General features: G+C 50.0%; 1 protein-coding gene across 1 annotated transcript in view; it reads right to left on the reverse strand.

Moving 5' to 3' along the window:
- Nucleotides 1–904: 904 nt before the first annotated feature.
- CSTF3 (cleavage stimulation factor subunit 3) overlaps nt 905–13,346 on the reverse strand; it is a 155,151-nt gene continuing 142,709 nt past the window's right edge. Inside the window, exon 21 of the mRNA XM_068261813.1 lies at nt 905–1,845. Within this exon, the coding sequence (XP_068117914.1) occupies nt 1,643–1,845 (203 nt within the window). The 3' untranslated portion in view covers nt 905–1,642. The remainder of the gene's footprint in view (nt 1,846–13,346) is intronic.

Below are 13,346 nucleotides of genomic sequence, written 5' to 3' on the forward strand. Positions count from 1 at the left end.
ATGAGGGGTGTAGAGGATAAGAGTGGTCTGCTTAGAGATAGAGTTATGTGAACATTGTGTTTTAGGAGCCTGATATGTGTGGTCTTGGTGCTAGAGTCTAAGGTGAAGTTAAACAAAAAAAAACCATTCTTGACTTGGGCTCTAATTTTCCTTGTAACAGACAAAGCTTATTCTAAAGGGGTACTTTTTTTTCTCATTGGAAAGCTAGAATCCACTACAGGGGATATTGTAAAGCTATAATCCACTACAGAGGACATATGGAAGCATAGATACACCACAGGTAACACTGGAAACCTCCAGCACTCTTTCAAGAATTGGCTCCTGTCTGGAATTCGACAGGATCCATATTGCACTAGGCCCAAAGATCAACTCTCAGGCCCATATGCAATTTCTCTTGAGTTTTCCCCTAAGTGATATTTTTAAACTACTCCATAAAATGCCTTTTAAATCACCAACAAGAAAATACTTAAGATAGTTTTGGTGAGGAGGGGGGGGTTAGGGGGTTCGGTATGGAAACAATAGGTAGGCTGTGGAATATTTATTCAGTATAGTGTTACTATGTGGTAGGGGGTGGGTGGACCATCTTAAAGTGGTGTATCTGCATGTTTTTGGGATGTGGGAAGAAACTGGAGTGCCCACAGGAAACCCAGACACACGCAGGGAGAACACACAGCAGATTATGCCCAGGCTGGGATTCCAACCAAAGCACCAACAGGAACCCAGAGTTGTAAGGCCAGAGTGTCGTCCACTTACCAGATGTACCAGTCTCTTCTCCCTTTGTCCTCATTTTCTCCTGGGCTCCTACTACAGTAAGACAACACACATATCTCACCAAACACACAGCAAGAACGAATCTCTAACTGATTAGTTATTTATTTTAATTTTAATGTATGAAAAGAAAAAGAAAAAAACAAACAAACAAAAAAACCTAAGGCTGCCTGACAACCAGTCAAATAACAGTTAAAAAGAAAATCCAATTTGCTCTTCTGTTCTGTTCAAAGAATTAAAAGAAATTCTTCGGGTGTTTTGCAGCACAGTACAGTCAGCACACAGCAATTTTGATAGGCGGGCAGGTTCAGGCGTGCAATCTGGAGGGGTGAAAGTGGCACAATGTTGTACGGTAGTGAGACACCCCTTCATCTTACAGTTTTCTTTTGAAAATAGCAGCTCTTGCAGTTCCTCAACAACCAAATCAGGCAAAAGGCTGGGGTGCCCTCTAGTGTGCAGGAATGTAAGTTCACTTTGAGTTTCAAATTAATTTTAAAAAACTGCATTGAATTGACACAAACAAAATGAACATGGGCATTTAGGACAGTATCGAGATTGATGCAGATTTTTGAGTTTAAAAACAAATCAGAAATGGTTGCCATTTTAAGCCAACCAGTTTTCAAAAATAAAATTACAAAGCCCCCAACTTTTTTCCATCGTACATAAAAACGTAGATGAACGTATATGTACAGGTCAAGACTTAGTCCTTGCTGAAGAAAAGCGGCTTTCACTCTCACGTCTCCTTTTTCACTGTAAAGGGTGTCCAGGCACCAGTGTCAACCCATCGCCAAGGTGCTCGTCTTTAAATCAGACGGCCTGAGGCCAAAAGAAGAACGATGGTTGATCAAGTCTGTCTCTGAGATTTTTTATAGGTTCATCGAATCCTCTTCTGCTGCCGAGATCTGTAGATATCATGAACGGGAAGCACTACAGCACCTTTCTCCTCATCGTCGTCAGAATCCTCATTAGGCCTTTTCAGTGACTTGTTAATTAGAGCATTCACTTCTACTGGGCCGTTGGCTTCCTGCAGTAGCTCAGCTTGGCCCCCAGTGATTACTCTGACCGCCTCCTCCACAGCTACAAAGAGTTAATGTAAAGAAGAATTACACAAGTGCTTAATAGAGAGTGTGCATGTATTATATTATTATAATTTTTACTATCTAAGAAACATCTTGACCTTGATTCAATAAATATTTCTCTCATGTTTTCTTTGTTATCACACCTTATTGAAAAATTACTTTTTCAGGTACCAACAACCAAAAAAAGAGTACTGAAAAATATGTTGTCCCAAATTAACTTAAAGGAAACCTGAAAAAAGCAAACAAAAAGCATTTAACCATACCTGAGGCTTCCTCCAGCCCCCTTCAGGCCGTTGACACCCTCGTCATCCTCCCGGGCCATCTCGATCCTTGGCTGACCATCCAGGTATATCTTCCAATTGCTGCCCAGATAAGCCATGCATGCGCAGTTCGTGGCCAAATTACAGGGACTGAACGATTTATCCCGACAGCTAGCAAAAGATTGAGGCGACCTGGGGGGATGGCAAGAGAGCCAATGGCCGGAAGGGGGCTGGAGGATGCCACAGATAAGTATAAATGCTTTTTTATTTTTTTAGTCTTAGGTACATTTAAAGTCAAGTATTACTTTTCCTAGCTAGTTTTTAGTTGTTTGTCACTTGTCCAGTACTGGGATTCTAACTAGGGGAAACATAATGTTCTGAATGTAAAACTGATTTCATATTGTCTATGTTATGAGAGTGACTGCCAGGGCAAATTCTTCATGAGTAACTGAAGCAGATGTAAGCAGAAATGAAAAGAATTGAGCTGCTGGGCTTCCCTGCTGGTCAAATACATTTTTCTAATTTGTGACAGTTTTCAATGGGAAGAATTGTGGGCCCGAATTACCTCTACACGGGGTGCAGACTATAGCATTGCCAAACTCAGGTACTACACCGAGAAGCCCTGCCTCTTCGAATCCCCCCATACACTGCACACATTTTTTCATTCGTTTTCACCATGAACGGCAGCGTTGCAAGATTGATACAACACAACCCTATGGGCTGTCAATCTACCTCCACTCCCCCCACTGTGTCCAATTGACCATAATATTTCCTTCCGATAGTAATGTTGTGCAATGCAGTGTAGTGTAAAGGGGGGTTTATATTCAAGTAAACATAACAGTGGCATCACTACGGGGGTGCAGTAGGTGTGGAGCGCACCAGGTGTCGCCAGCAGGGAAGGGGGTTACACCAAGCTCCAGGCTACGGGAGAGTGGAGTAAGGCTATGTAAATATTGACCAGGCTAGTGCCTGATGTCCCCCCCCAAGTAGCAAAGTATGGCCAGTATAACAATCTCTATCTCCTCTCCCCCCCCCCATTAGCAAGGATATGCAGTGTGGTACAGCGCCCGCACCCCCCATAGCAAGCATGGCCAGAAGCCCCTTGCCAACCCAATTGTCAGTAACAAGTAATGTTACTACAAAAAAGTATTACTAGTTTTGTTTAGCTTGGCGAGATTGTAACCAGCCCTAGTGATGCCTCTGATACATAGTATTCTCTGCTGAAGCGGGTGAAACCTACCCTGGCGACGCCTCTAATACATAGTATTCTGTTCTGAAGCTGGTGAGACCGACCCTAGTGGCCCCTCTGATACACGGTATTCTGGTCTGAAGCGGGTGAGACCAACCCTAGTGACGCCTCTGATACATAGTATTCTGTTTTGAAGCGGGTGAGACCAACCCTAGTGACCCCTCTGATACACGGTATTCTGTTCTGAAGCGGGTGAGACCAATCCTAGTGACGCCTGATACACAGTATTCTGTTCTGAAGCGGGTGAAACCAACCCTGGTGATGCCTCTGATACATAGTATTCTGTTCTGAAGCGGGTGAGACCAACCCTAGTGACCCCTCGGATACACGGTATTCTGTTCTGAAGCGGGAGAGACCAACCCTAGTGGCCCCTCTGATACACGGTATTCTGTTCTGAAGCGGGGGAGACCAACCCTGGTGACGCCTCTGATACACGGTATTCTGTCCTGAAGCGAAGGAGACCAACCGTAGTGGTGCCTCTGTTACACGGTATTCTGTATTCTGTTCTGAAGCGGGTGAGTCCAACCCTAGTGACCCCTTGGATACACAGTATTCTGTTCTGAAGCGGGTGAGACCAACCCTAGTGACCCCTCGGATACACGGTATTCTGTTCTGAAGCGGGTAGGACTAACCCTAGTGATGCCTCTGATGCATAGTATTCTGTTCTGAAGCGGGGGAGATCAACCGTAGTGGTGCCTCTGATACACGGTATTCTGTATTCTGTTCTGAAGCGGGTGAGACCAACCCCAGTGACCCCTCGGATACACGGTATTCCGCTCTGAAGCAGGTGAGACCAACCCCAGTGATGCCTCTGATACACGGTATTCTGTTCTGAAGCGGGTGAAACCAACCCTGGTGACCCCTCTGATACACAGTATTCTGTTCTGAAGCGGGTGAGGCCAACCCTGGTGACCCCTCTGATACACAGTATTCTGTTCTGAAGCGGGTGAGACCAACCCTAATGAGCCCTCTGATGCACGGTATTCTGTTCTGAAGTGGGTGAGACCAACCCTGGTGACGCCTCTGATACACAGTATTCTGTTCTGAAGCGGGGGAGGCCAACCCTGGTGACCCCTCTGATACACAGTATTCTGTTCTGAAGCGGGTGAGACCGACCATAGTGACCCCTCTAATACACGGTATTCTGTTCTGAAGCGGGGGAGACCAACCCTGGTGACGCCTCTGATACACAGTATTCTGTTCTGAAGCGGGGGAGGCCAACCCTGGTGACCCCTCTGATACACAGTATTCTGTTCTGAAGCGGGTGAGACCGACCATAGTGAGCCCTCTGATACACGGTATTCTGTTCTGAAGCGGGTGAGACCAACCCTGGTGACGCCTCTGATACACGGTATTCTGTTCTGAAGCGGGGGAGACCAACCCTGGTGACGCCTCTGATACACAGTATTCTGTTCTGAAGCGGGTGAGGCCAACCCTGGTGACCCCTCTGATACACAGTATTCTGTTCTGAAGCGGGTGAGACCAACCCTAATGAGCCCTCTGATGCACGGTATTCTGTTCTGAAGTGGGTGAGACCAACCCTAGTGACGCCTCAGATACACAGTATTCTGTTCTGAAGCGGGTGAGACCGACCCTAGTGACCCCTCTGATACACGGTATTCTGTTCTGAAGCGGGTGAGACCAACCCTGGTGACGCCTCTGATACACGGTATTCTGTTCTAAAGCGGAGGAGACCAACCGTAGTGGTGCCTCTGATACACGGTATTCTGTTCTGAAGCGGGGGAGACCAACCCTGGTGACGCCTCTGATACACGGTATTCTGTTCTGAAGCGGAGGAGACCAACCGTAGTGGTGCCTCTGATACACGGTATTCTGTTCTGAAGCGGGGGAGACCAACCCTGGTGACGCCTCTGATACACGGTATTCTGTTCTGAAGCGGAGGAGACCAACCGTAGTGGTGCCTCTGATACACGGTATTCTGTTCTGAAGCGGGGGAGACCAACCCTGGTGACGCCTCTGATACACGGTATTCTGTTCTGAAGCGGAGGAGACCAACCGTAGTGGTGCCTCTGATACACGGTATTCTGTTCTGAAGCAGGGGAGACCAACCCTAGTGACCCCTCGGATACACGGTATTCTGTTCTGAAGCAGGCGAGACCAACCCTAGTGACCCCTCTGATACACGGTATTCTGTTCTGAAGCGGGTGAGACTAACCCTAGTGACGCCTCTGATACACAGTATTCTGTTCTGAAGCGGGGGAGGCCAACCCTGGTGACCCCTCTGATACACAGTATTCTGTTCTGAAGCGGGTGAGACCGACCATAGTGACCCCTCTGATACACGGTATTCTGTTCTGAAGCGGGTGAGACCAACCCTGGTGACGCCTCTGATACACGGTATTCTGTTCTGAAGCGGGGGAGACCAACCCTGGTGACGCCTCTGATACACAGTATTCTGTTCTGAAGCGGGTGAGGCCAACCCTGGTGACCCCTCTGATACACAGTATTCTGTTCTGAAGCGGGTGAGACCAACCCTAATGAGCCCTCTGATGCACGGTATTCTGTTCTGAAGTGGGTGAGACCAACCCTAGTGACGCCTCAGATACACAGTATTCTGTTCTGAAGCGGGTGAGACCGACCCTAGTGACCCCTCTGATACACGGTATTCTGTTCTGAAGCGGGTGAGACCAACCCTGGTGACGCCTCTGATACACGGTATTCTGTTCTAAAGCGGAGGAGACCAACCGTAGTGGTGCCTCTGATACACGGTATTCTGTTCTGAAGCGGGGGAGACCAACCCTGGTGACGCCTCTGATACACGGTATTCTGTTCTGAAGCGGAGGAGACCAACCGTAGTGGTGCCTCTGATACACGGTATTCTGTTCTGAAGCGGGGGAGACCAACCCTGGTGACGCCTCTGATACACGGTATTCTGTTCTGAAGCGGAGGAGACCAACCGTAGTGGTGCCTCTGATACACGGTATTCTGTTCTGAAGCGGGGGAGACCAACCCTGGTGACGCCTCTGATACACGGTATTCTGTTCTGAAGCGGAGGAGACCAACCGTAGTGGTGCCTCTGATACACGGTATTCTGTTCTGAAGCAGGGGAGACCAACCCTAGTGACCCCTCGGATACACGGTATTCTGTTCTGAAGCAGGCGAGACCAACCCTAGTGACCCCTCTGATACACGGTATTCTGTTCTGAAGCGGGTGAGACTAACCCTAGTGATGCCTCTGATGCATAGTATTCTGTTCTGAAGCGGGGGAGACCAACCGTAGTGGTGCCTCTGATACACAGTATTTTGTTCTGAAGCGGGTGAGTCCACCCTAGTGACCCCTTGGATACACAGTATTCTGTTCTGAAGCGGGTGAGACTAACCCTAGTGATGCCTCTGATGCATAGTATTCTGTTCTGAAGCGGGGGAGACCAACCGTAGTGGTGCCTCCGATACACGGTATTCTGTATTCTGTTCTGAAGCGGATTAGTCCATTCCTAGTGACCCCTTGGATACACAGTATTCTGTTCTGAAGCGGGTGAGACCAACCCCAGTGACCCCTCGGATACACGGTATTCTGCTCTGAATCAATCAGGTGAGACCAACCCCAGTGATGCCTCTGATACACGGTATTCTCTTCTGAAGCGGGTGAGACCAACCCTAGTGACCCCTCTGATACATAGTATTCTGTTCTGAAGCGGGTGAGACCAACCCTGGTGACGCCTCTGATACACGGTATTCTGTTCTGAAGCGGGGGAGACCAACCCTGGTGACGCCTCTGATACACAGTATTCTGTTCTGAAGCGGGTGAGGCCAACCCTGGTGACCCCTCTGATACACAGTATTCTGTTCTGAAGCGGGTGAGACCGACCATAGTGACCCCTCTGATACACGGTATTCTGTTCTGAAGCGGGTGAGACCAACCCTGGTGACGCCTCTGATACACGGTATTCTGTTCTGAAGCGGGGGAGACCAACCCTGGTGACACCTCTGATACACAGTATTCTGTTCTGAAGCGGGTGAGACCAACCCTAATGAGCCCTCTGATGCACGGAATTCTGTTCTGAAGTGGGTGAGACCAACCCTAGTGACCCCTCGGATACACGGTATTCTGTTCTGAAGCGGGTAGGACTAACCCTAGTGATGCCTCTGATGCATAGTATTCTGTTCTGAAGCGGGGGAGATCAACCGTAGTGGTGCCTCTGATACACGGTATTCTGTATTCTGTTCTGAAGCGGGTGAGACCAACCCCAGTGACCCCTCGGATACACGGTATTCCGCTCTGAAGCAGGTGAGACCAACCCCAGTGATGCCTCTGATACACGGTATTCTGTTCTGAAGCGGGTGAAACCAACCCTGGTGACCCCTCTGATACACAGTATTCTGTTCTGAAGCGGGTGAGGCCAACCCTGGTGACCCCTCTGATACACAGTATTCTGTTCTGAAGCGGGTGAGACCAACCCTAATGAGCCCTCTGATGCACGGTATTCTGTTCTGAAGTGGGTGAGACCAACCCTGGTGATGCCTCTGATACACAGTATTCTGTTCTGAAGCGGGGGAGGCCAACCCTGGTGACCCCTCTGATACACAGTATTCTGTTCTGAAGCGGGTGAGACCGACCATAGTGACCCCTCTGATACACGGTATTCTGTTCTGAAGCGGGGGAGACCAACCCTGGTGACGCCTCTGATACACAGTATTCTGTTCTGAAGCGGGTGAGGCCAACCCTGGTGACGCCTCTGATACACGGTATTCTGTTCTGAAGCGGGGGAGACCAACCCTGGTGACGCCTCTGATACACAGTATTCTGTTCTGAAGCGGGTGAGGCCAACCCTGGTGACCCCTCTGATACACAGTATTCTGTTCTGAAGCGGGTGAGACCAACCCTAATGAGCCCTCTGATGCACGGTATTCTGTTCTGAAGTGGGTGAGACCAACCCTAGTGACGCCTCAGATACACAGTATTCTGTTCTGAAGCGGGTGAGACCGACCCTAGTGACCCCTCTGATACACGGTATTCTGTTCTGAAGCGGGTGAGACCAACCCTGGTGACGCCTCTGATACACGGTATTCTGTTCTAAAGCGGAGGAGACCAACCGTAGTGGTGCCTCTGATACACGGTATTCTGTTCTGAAGCGGGGGAGACCAACCCTGGTGACGCCTCTGATACACGGTATTCTGTTCTGAAGCGGAGGAGACCAACCGTAGTGGTGCCTCTGATACACGGCATTCTGTTCTGAAGCGGGGGAGACCAACCCTGGTGACGCCTCTGATACACGGTATTCTGTTCTGAAGCGGAGGAGACCAACCGTAGTGGTGCCTCTGATACACGGTATTCTGTTCTGAAGCGGGGGAGACCAACCCTGGTGACGCCTCTGATACACGGTATTCTGTTCTGAAGCGGAGGAGACCAACCGTAGTGGTGCCTCTGATACACGGTATTCTGTTCTGAAGCAGGGGAGACCAACCCTAGTGACCCCTCGGATACACGGTATTCTGTTCTGAAGCAGGCGAGACCAACCCTAGTGACCCCTCTGATACACGGTATTCTGTTCTGAAGCGGGTAAGACTAACCCTAGTGATGCCTCTGATGCATAGTATTCTGTTCTGAAGCGGGGGAGACCAACCGTAGTGGTGCCTCTGATACACAGTATTTTGTTCTGAAGCGGGTGAGTCCACCCTAGTGACCCCTTGGATACACAGTATTCTGTTCTGAAGCGGGTGAGACTAACCCTAGTGATGCCTCTGATGCATAGTATTCTGTTCTGAAGCGGGGGAGACCAACCGTAGTGGTGCCTCCGATACACGGTATTCTGTATTCTGTTCTGAAGCGGATTAGTCCATTCCTAGTGACCCCTTGGATACACAGTATTCTGTTCTGAAGCGGGTGAGACCAACCCCAGTGACCCCTCGGATACACGGTATTCTGCTCTGAATCAGGTGAGACCAACCCCAGTGATGCCTCTGATACACGGTATTCTCTTCTGAAGCGGGTGAGACCAACCCTAGTGACCCCTCTGATACATAGTATTCTGTTCTGAAGCGGGTGAGACCAACCCTGGTGACGCCTCTGATACACGGTATTCTGTTCTGAAGCGGGGGAGACCAACCCTGATGACGCCTCTGATACACAGTATTCTGTTCTGAAGCGGGTGAGGCCAACCCTGGTGACCCCTCTGATACACAGTATTCTGTTCTAAAGCGGGTGAGACCGACCATAGTGACCCCTCTGATACACGGTATTCTGTTCTGAAGCGGGTGAGACCAACCCTGGTGACGCCTCTGATACACAGTATTCTGTTCTGAAGCGGGTGAGACCAACCCTAATGAGCCCTCTGATGCACGGTATTCTGTTCTGAAGTGGGTGAGACCAACCCTAGTGACGCCTCAGATACACAGTATTCTGTTCTGAAGCGGGTGAGACCGACCATAGTGACCCCTCTGATACATGGTATTCTGTTCTGAAGCGGGTGAGACCAACCCTGGTGACGTCTCTGATACACGGTATTCTGTTCTGAAGCGGGGGAGACCAACTCTGGTGACGCCTCTGATACACGGTATTCTGCTCTGAATCAGGTGACACCAACCCCAGTGATGCCTGTGATGCACGGTATTCTCTTCTGAAGCGGGTGAGACCAACCCTAGTGACCCCTCTGATACATAGTATTCTGTTCTGAAGCGGGTGAGACCAACCCTGGTGACGCCTCTGATACACGGTATTCTGTTCTGAAGCGGGGGAGACCAACCCTGGTGACGCCTCTGATACACAGTATTCTGTTCTGAAGCGGGTGAGGCCAACCCTGGTGACCCCTCTGATACACAGTATTCTGTTCTAAAGCGGGTGAGACCGACCATAGTGACCCCTCTGATACACGGTATTCTGTTCTGAAGCGGGTGAGACCAACCCTGGTGACGCCTCTGATACACAGTATTCTGTTCTGAAGCGGGTGAGACCAACCCTAATGAGCCCTCTGATGCACGGTATTCTGTTCTGAAGTGGGTGAGACCAACCCTAGTGACGCCTCAGATACACAGTATTCTGTTCTGAAGCGGGTGAGACCGACCATAGTGACCCCTCTGATACATGGTATTCTGTTCTGAAGCGGGTGAGACCAACCCTGGTGACGTCTCTGATACACGGTATTCTGTTCTGAAGCGGGGGAGACCAACTCTGGTGACGCCTCTGATACACGGTATTCTGCTCTGAATCAGGTGACACCAACCCCAGTGATGCCTGTGATGCACGGTATTCTCTTCTGAAGCGGGTGAGACCAACCCTAGTGACCCCTCTGATACATAGTATTCTGTTCTGAAGCGGGTGAGCTCAACCCTGGTGACCCCTCTGACACACAGTATTCTGTTCTGAAGCGGGTGAGACCGACCCTAGTGACCCCTCTGATACACGGTATTCTGTTCTGAAGCGGGTGAGACCAACCCTGTTGACTCCTCTGATACATGGTATTCTGTTCTAAAGCGGAGGAGACCAACCGTAGTGGTGCCTCTGATACACGGTATTCTGTTCTGAAGCGGGGGAGACCAACCCTGGTGACGCCTCTGATACACAGTATTCTGTTCTGAAGCGGGTGAGGCCAACCCTGGTGACCCCTCTGATACACAGTATTCTGTTCTGAAGCGGGTGAGACCAACCCTAGTGACCCCTCTGATACACGGTATTCTGCTCTGAAGCGGGTGAGACCAACCCTGGTGACGCCTCTGATACACGGTATTCTGTTCTGAAGCGGGGGAGACCAACCCTGGTGACGCCTCTGATACACAGTATTCAGTTCTGAAGCGGGTGAGGCCAACCCTGGTGACCCCTCTGATACACAGTATTCTGTTCTGAAGCGGGTGAGACCAACCCTAATGAGCCCTCTGATGCACGGTATTCTGTTCTGAAGTGGGTTAGACCAACCCTAGTGACGCCTCAGATACACAGTATTCTGTTCTGAAGCGGGTGAGACCGACCCTAGTGACCACTCTGATACACGGTATTCTGTTCTGAAGCGGGTGAGACCAACCGTAGTGGTGCCTCTGATACACGGTATTCTGTTCTGAAGCGGGGGAGACCAACCCTGGTGACGCCTCTGATACACGGTATTCTGTTCTGAAGCGAAGGAGACCAACCGTAGTGGTGCCTCTGATACACGGTATTCAATTCTGGTCTGAAGCGGGTGAGTCCAACCCTAGTGACGCTTCTGATACAAGGTATTCTGTTCTGAAGCAGGGGAGACCAACCCTAGTGACCCCTCGGATACACGGTATTCTGTTCTGAAGCAGGCGAGACCAACCCTAGTGACCCCTCTGATACACGGTATTCTGTTCTGAAGCGGGTGAGACTAACCCTAGTGATGCCTCTGATGCATAGTATTCTGTTCTGAAGCGGGGGAGACCAACCGTAGTGGTGCCTCTGATACACAGTATTTTGTTCTGAAGCGGGTGAGACCAACCCCAGTGATGCCTCTGATACACGGTATTCTCTTTTCTGTTCTGAAGCGGGTGAGTCCATTCCTAGTGACCCCTTGGATACACATTATTCTGTTCTGAAGCGGGTGAGACCAACCCCAGTGACCCCTCGGATACACGGTATTCTGCTCTGAATCAGGTGAGACCAACCCCAGTGATGCCTCTGATACACGGTATTCTCTTCTGAAGCGGGTGAGACCAACCCTAGTGACCCCTCTGATACATAGTATTCTGTTCTGAAGCGGGTGAGATCAACCCTGGTGAAGCCTCTGATACATAGTATGCTGTTCTGAAGCGGGTGAGACCAACCCTAGTGACGTCTCTGATACACGGTATTCTGTTCTGAAGCGGGTGAGACCAACCCTAGTGACCCCTCGGATACACAGTATTCTGTTCTGAAGCGGGGGAGACCAACCATAGTGGTGCCTCTGATACACGGTATTCTGTATTCTGTTCTGAAGCGGGTGAGTCCAACCCTAGTGACCCCTTAGATACACAGTATTCTGTCCTGAAGCGGGTGAGACCAACCCTAGTGACCCCTCGGATACACGGTATTCCGCTCTGAAGCAGGTGAGACCAACCCCAGTGATGCCTCTGATACACGGTATTCTCTTCTGAAGCGGGTGAGACCAACCCTAGTGACCCCTCTGATACATAGTATTCTGTTCTGAAGCGGGTGAGACCAACCCTGGTGACCCCTCTGATACACAGTATTCTGTATTGAAGAGGGTGAGACCAACCCTAGTGACCCCTCTGATCCATAGTATGCTGTTCTGAAGCGGGTGAGACCAACCCTAGTGACCCCTCGGATACACAGTATTCTGTTCAGAAGCGGGTGAGACCAACCCTAGTGACCCCTCTGATGCACGGTATTCTGTTCTGAAGCGAGTGAGACCAACCCTGGTGATGCCTCTGTTACACGGTATTCTGTTCTGAAGCGGGCGAGACCAACCCTGGTGAAGCCTCTGATACACGGTATTCTGTATTCTGTTCTGAAGCAGAGGAGACCAACCGTAGTGGTGCCTCTGATACACGGTATTCTGTATTCTGTTCTGAAGCGGGTGAGTCCAATCCTAGTGACCCCTTGGATACACAGTATTCTGTTCTGAAGCGGGTGAGACCAACCCCAGTGACCCCTCGGATACACGGTATTCTGCTCTGAATCAGGTGAGACCAACCCCAGTGATGCCTCTGATACACGGTATTCTCTTCTGAAGCGAGTGAGACCAACCCTAGTGACCCCTCTGATACATAGTATTCTGTTCTCAAGTGGGCGAGACCAACCCTGGTGACCACTCTGATACACAGTATTCTGTTCTGAAGCGGGTGAGACCAACCCTAGTGACGTCTCTGATACACGGTATTCTGTTCTGAAGCGGGTGAGACCAACCCTAGTGATGCCTCTGATACACGGTATTCTGTTCTGAAGCGGGTGAGACCAACCCCAGTGACGCCTCTGATACATAGTATGCTGTTCTGATGCGGGTGAGACCAACCCTAGTGACGCCTCTGATACATAGTGTTCTGAAGTGGGTGAGACCAACCCTAGTGACGTCTCTGATACACGGT

Source organism: Hyperolius riggenbachi, chromosome 11 (genome assembly GCF_040937935.1).
Source record: "Hyperolius riggenbachi isolate aHypRig1 chromosome 11, aHypRig1.pri, whole genome shotgun sequence".
NCBI lineage: Eukaryota > Metazoa > Chordata > Amphibia > Anura > Hyperoliidae > Hyperolius > Hyperolius riggenbachi.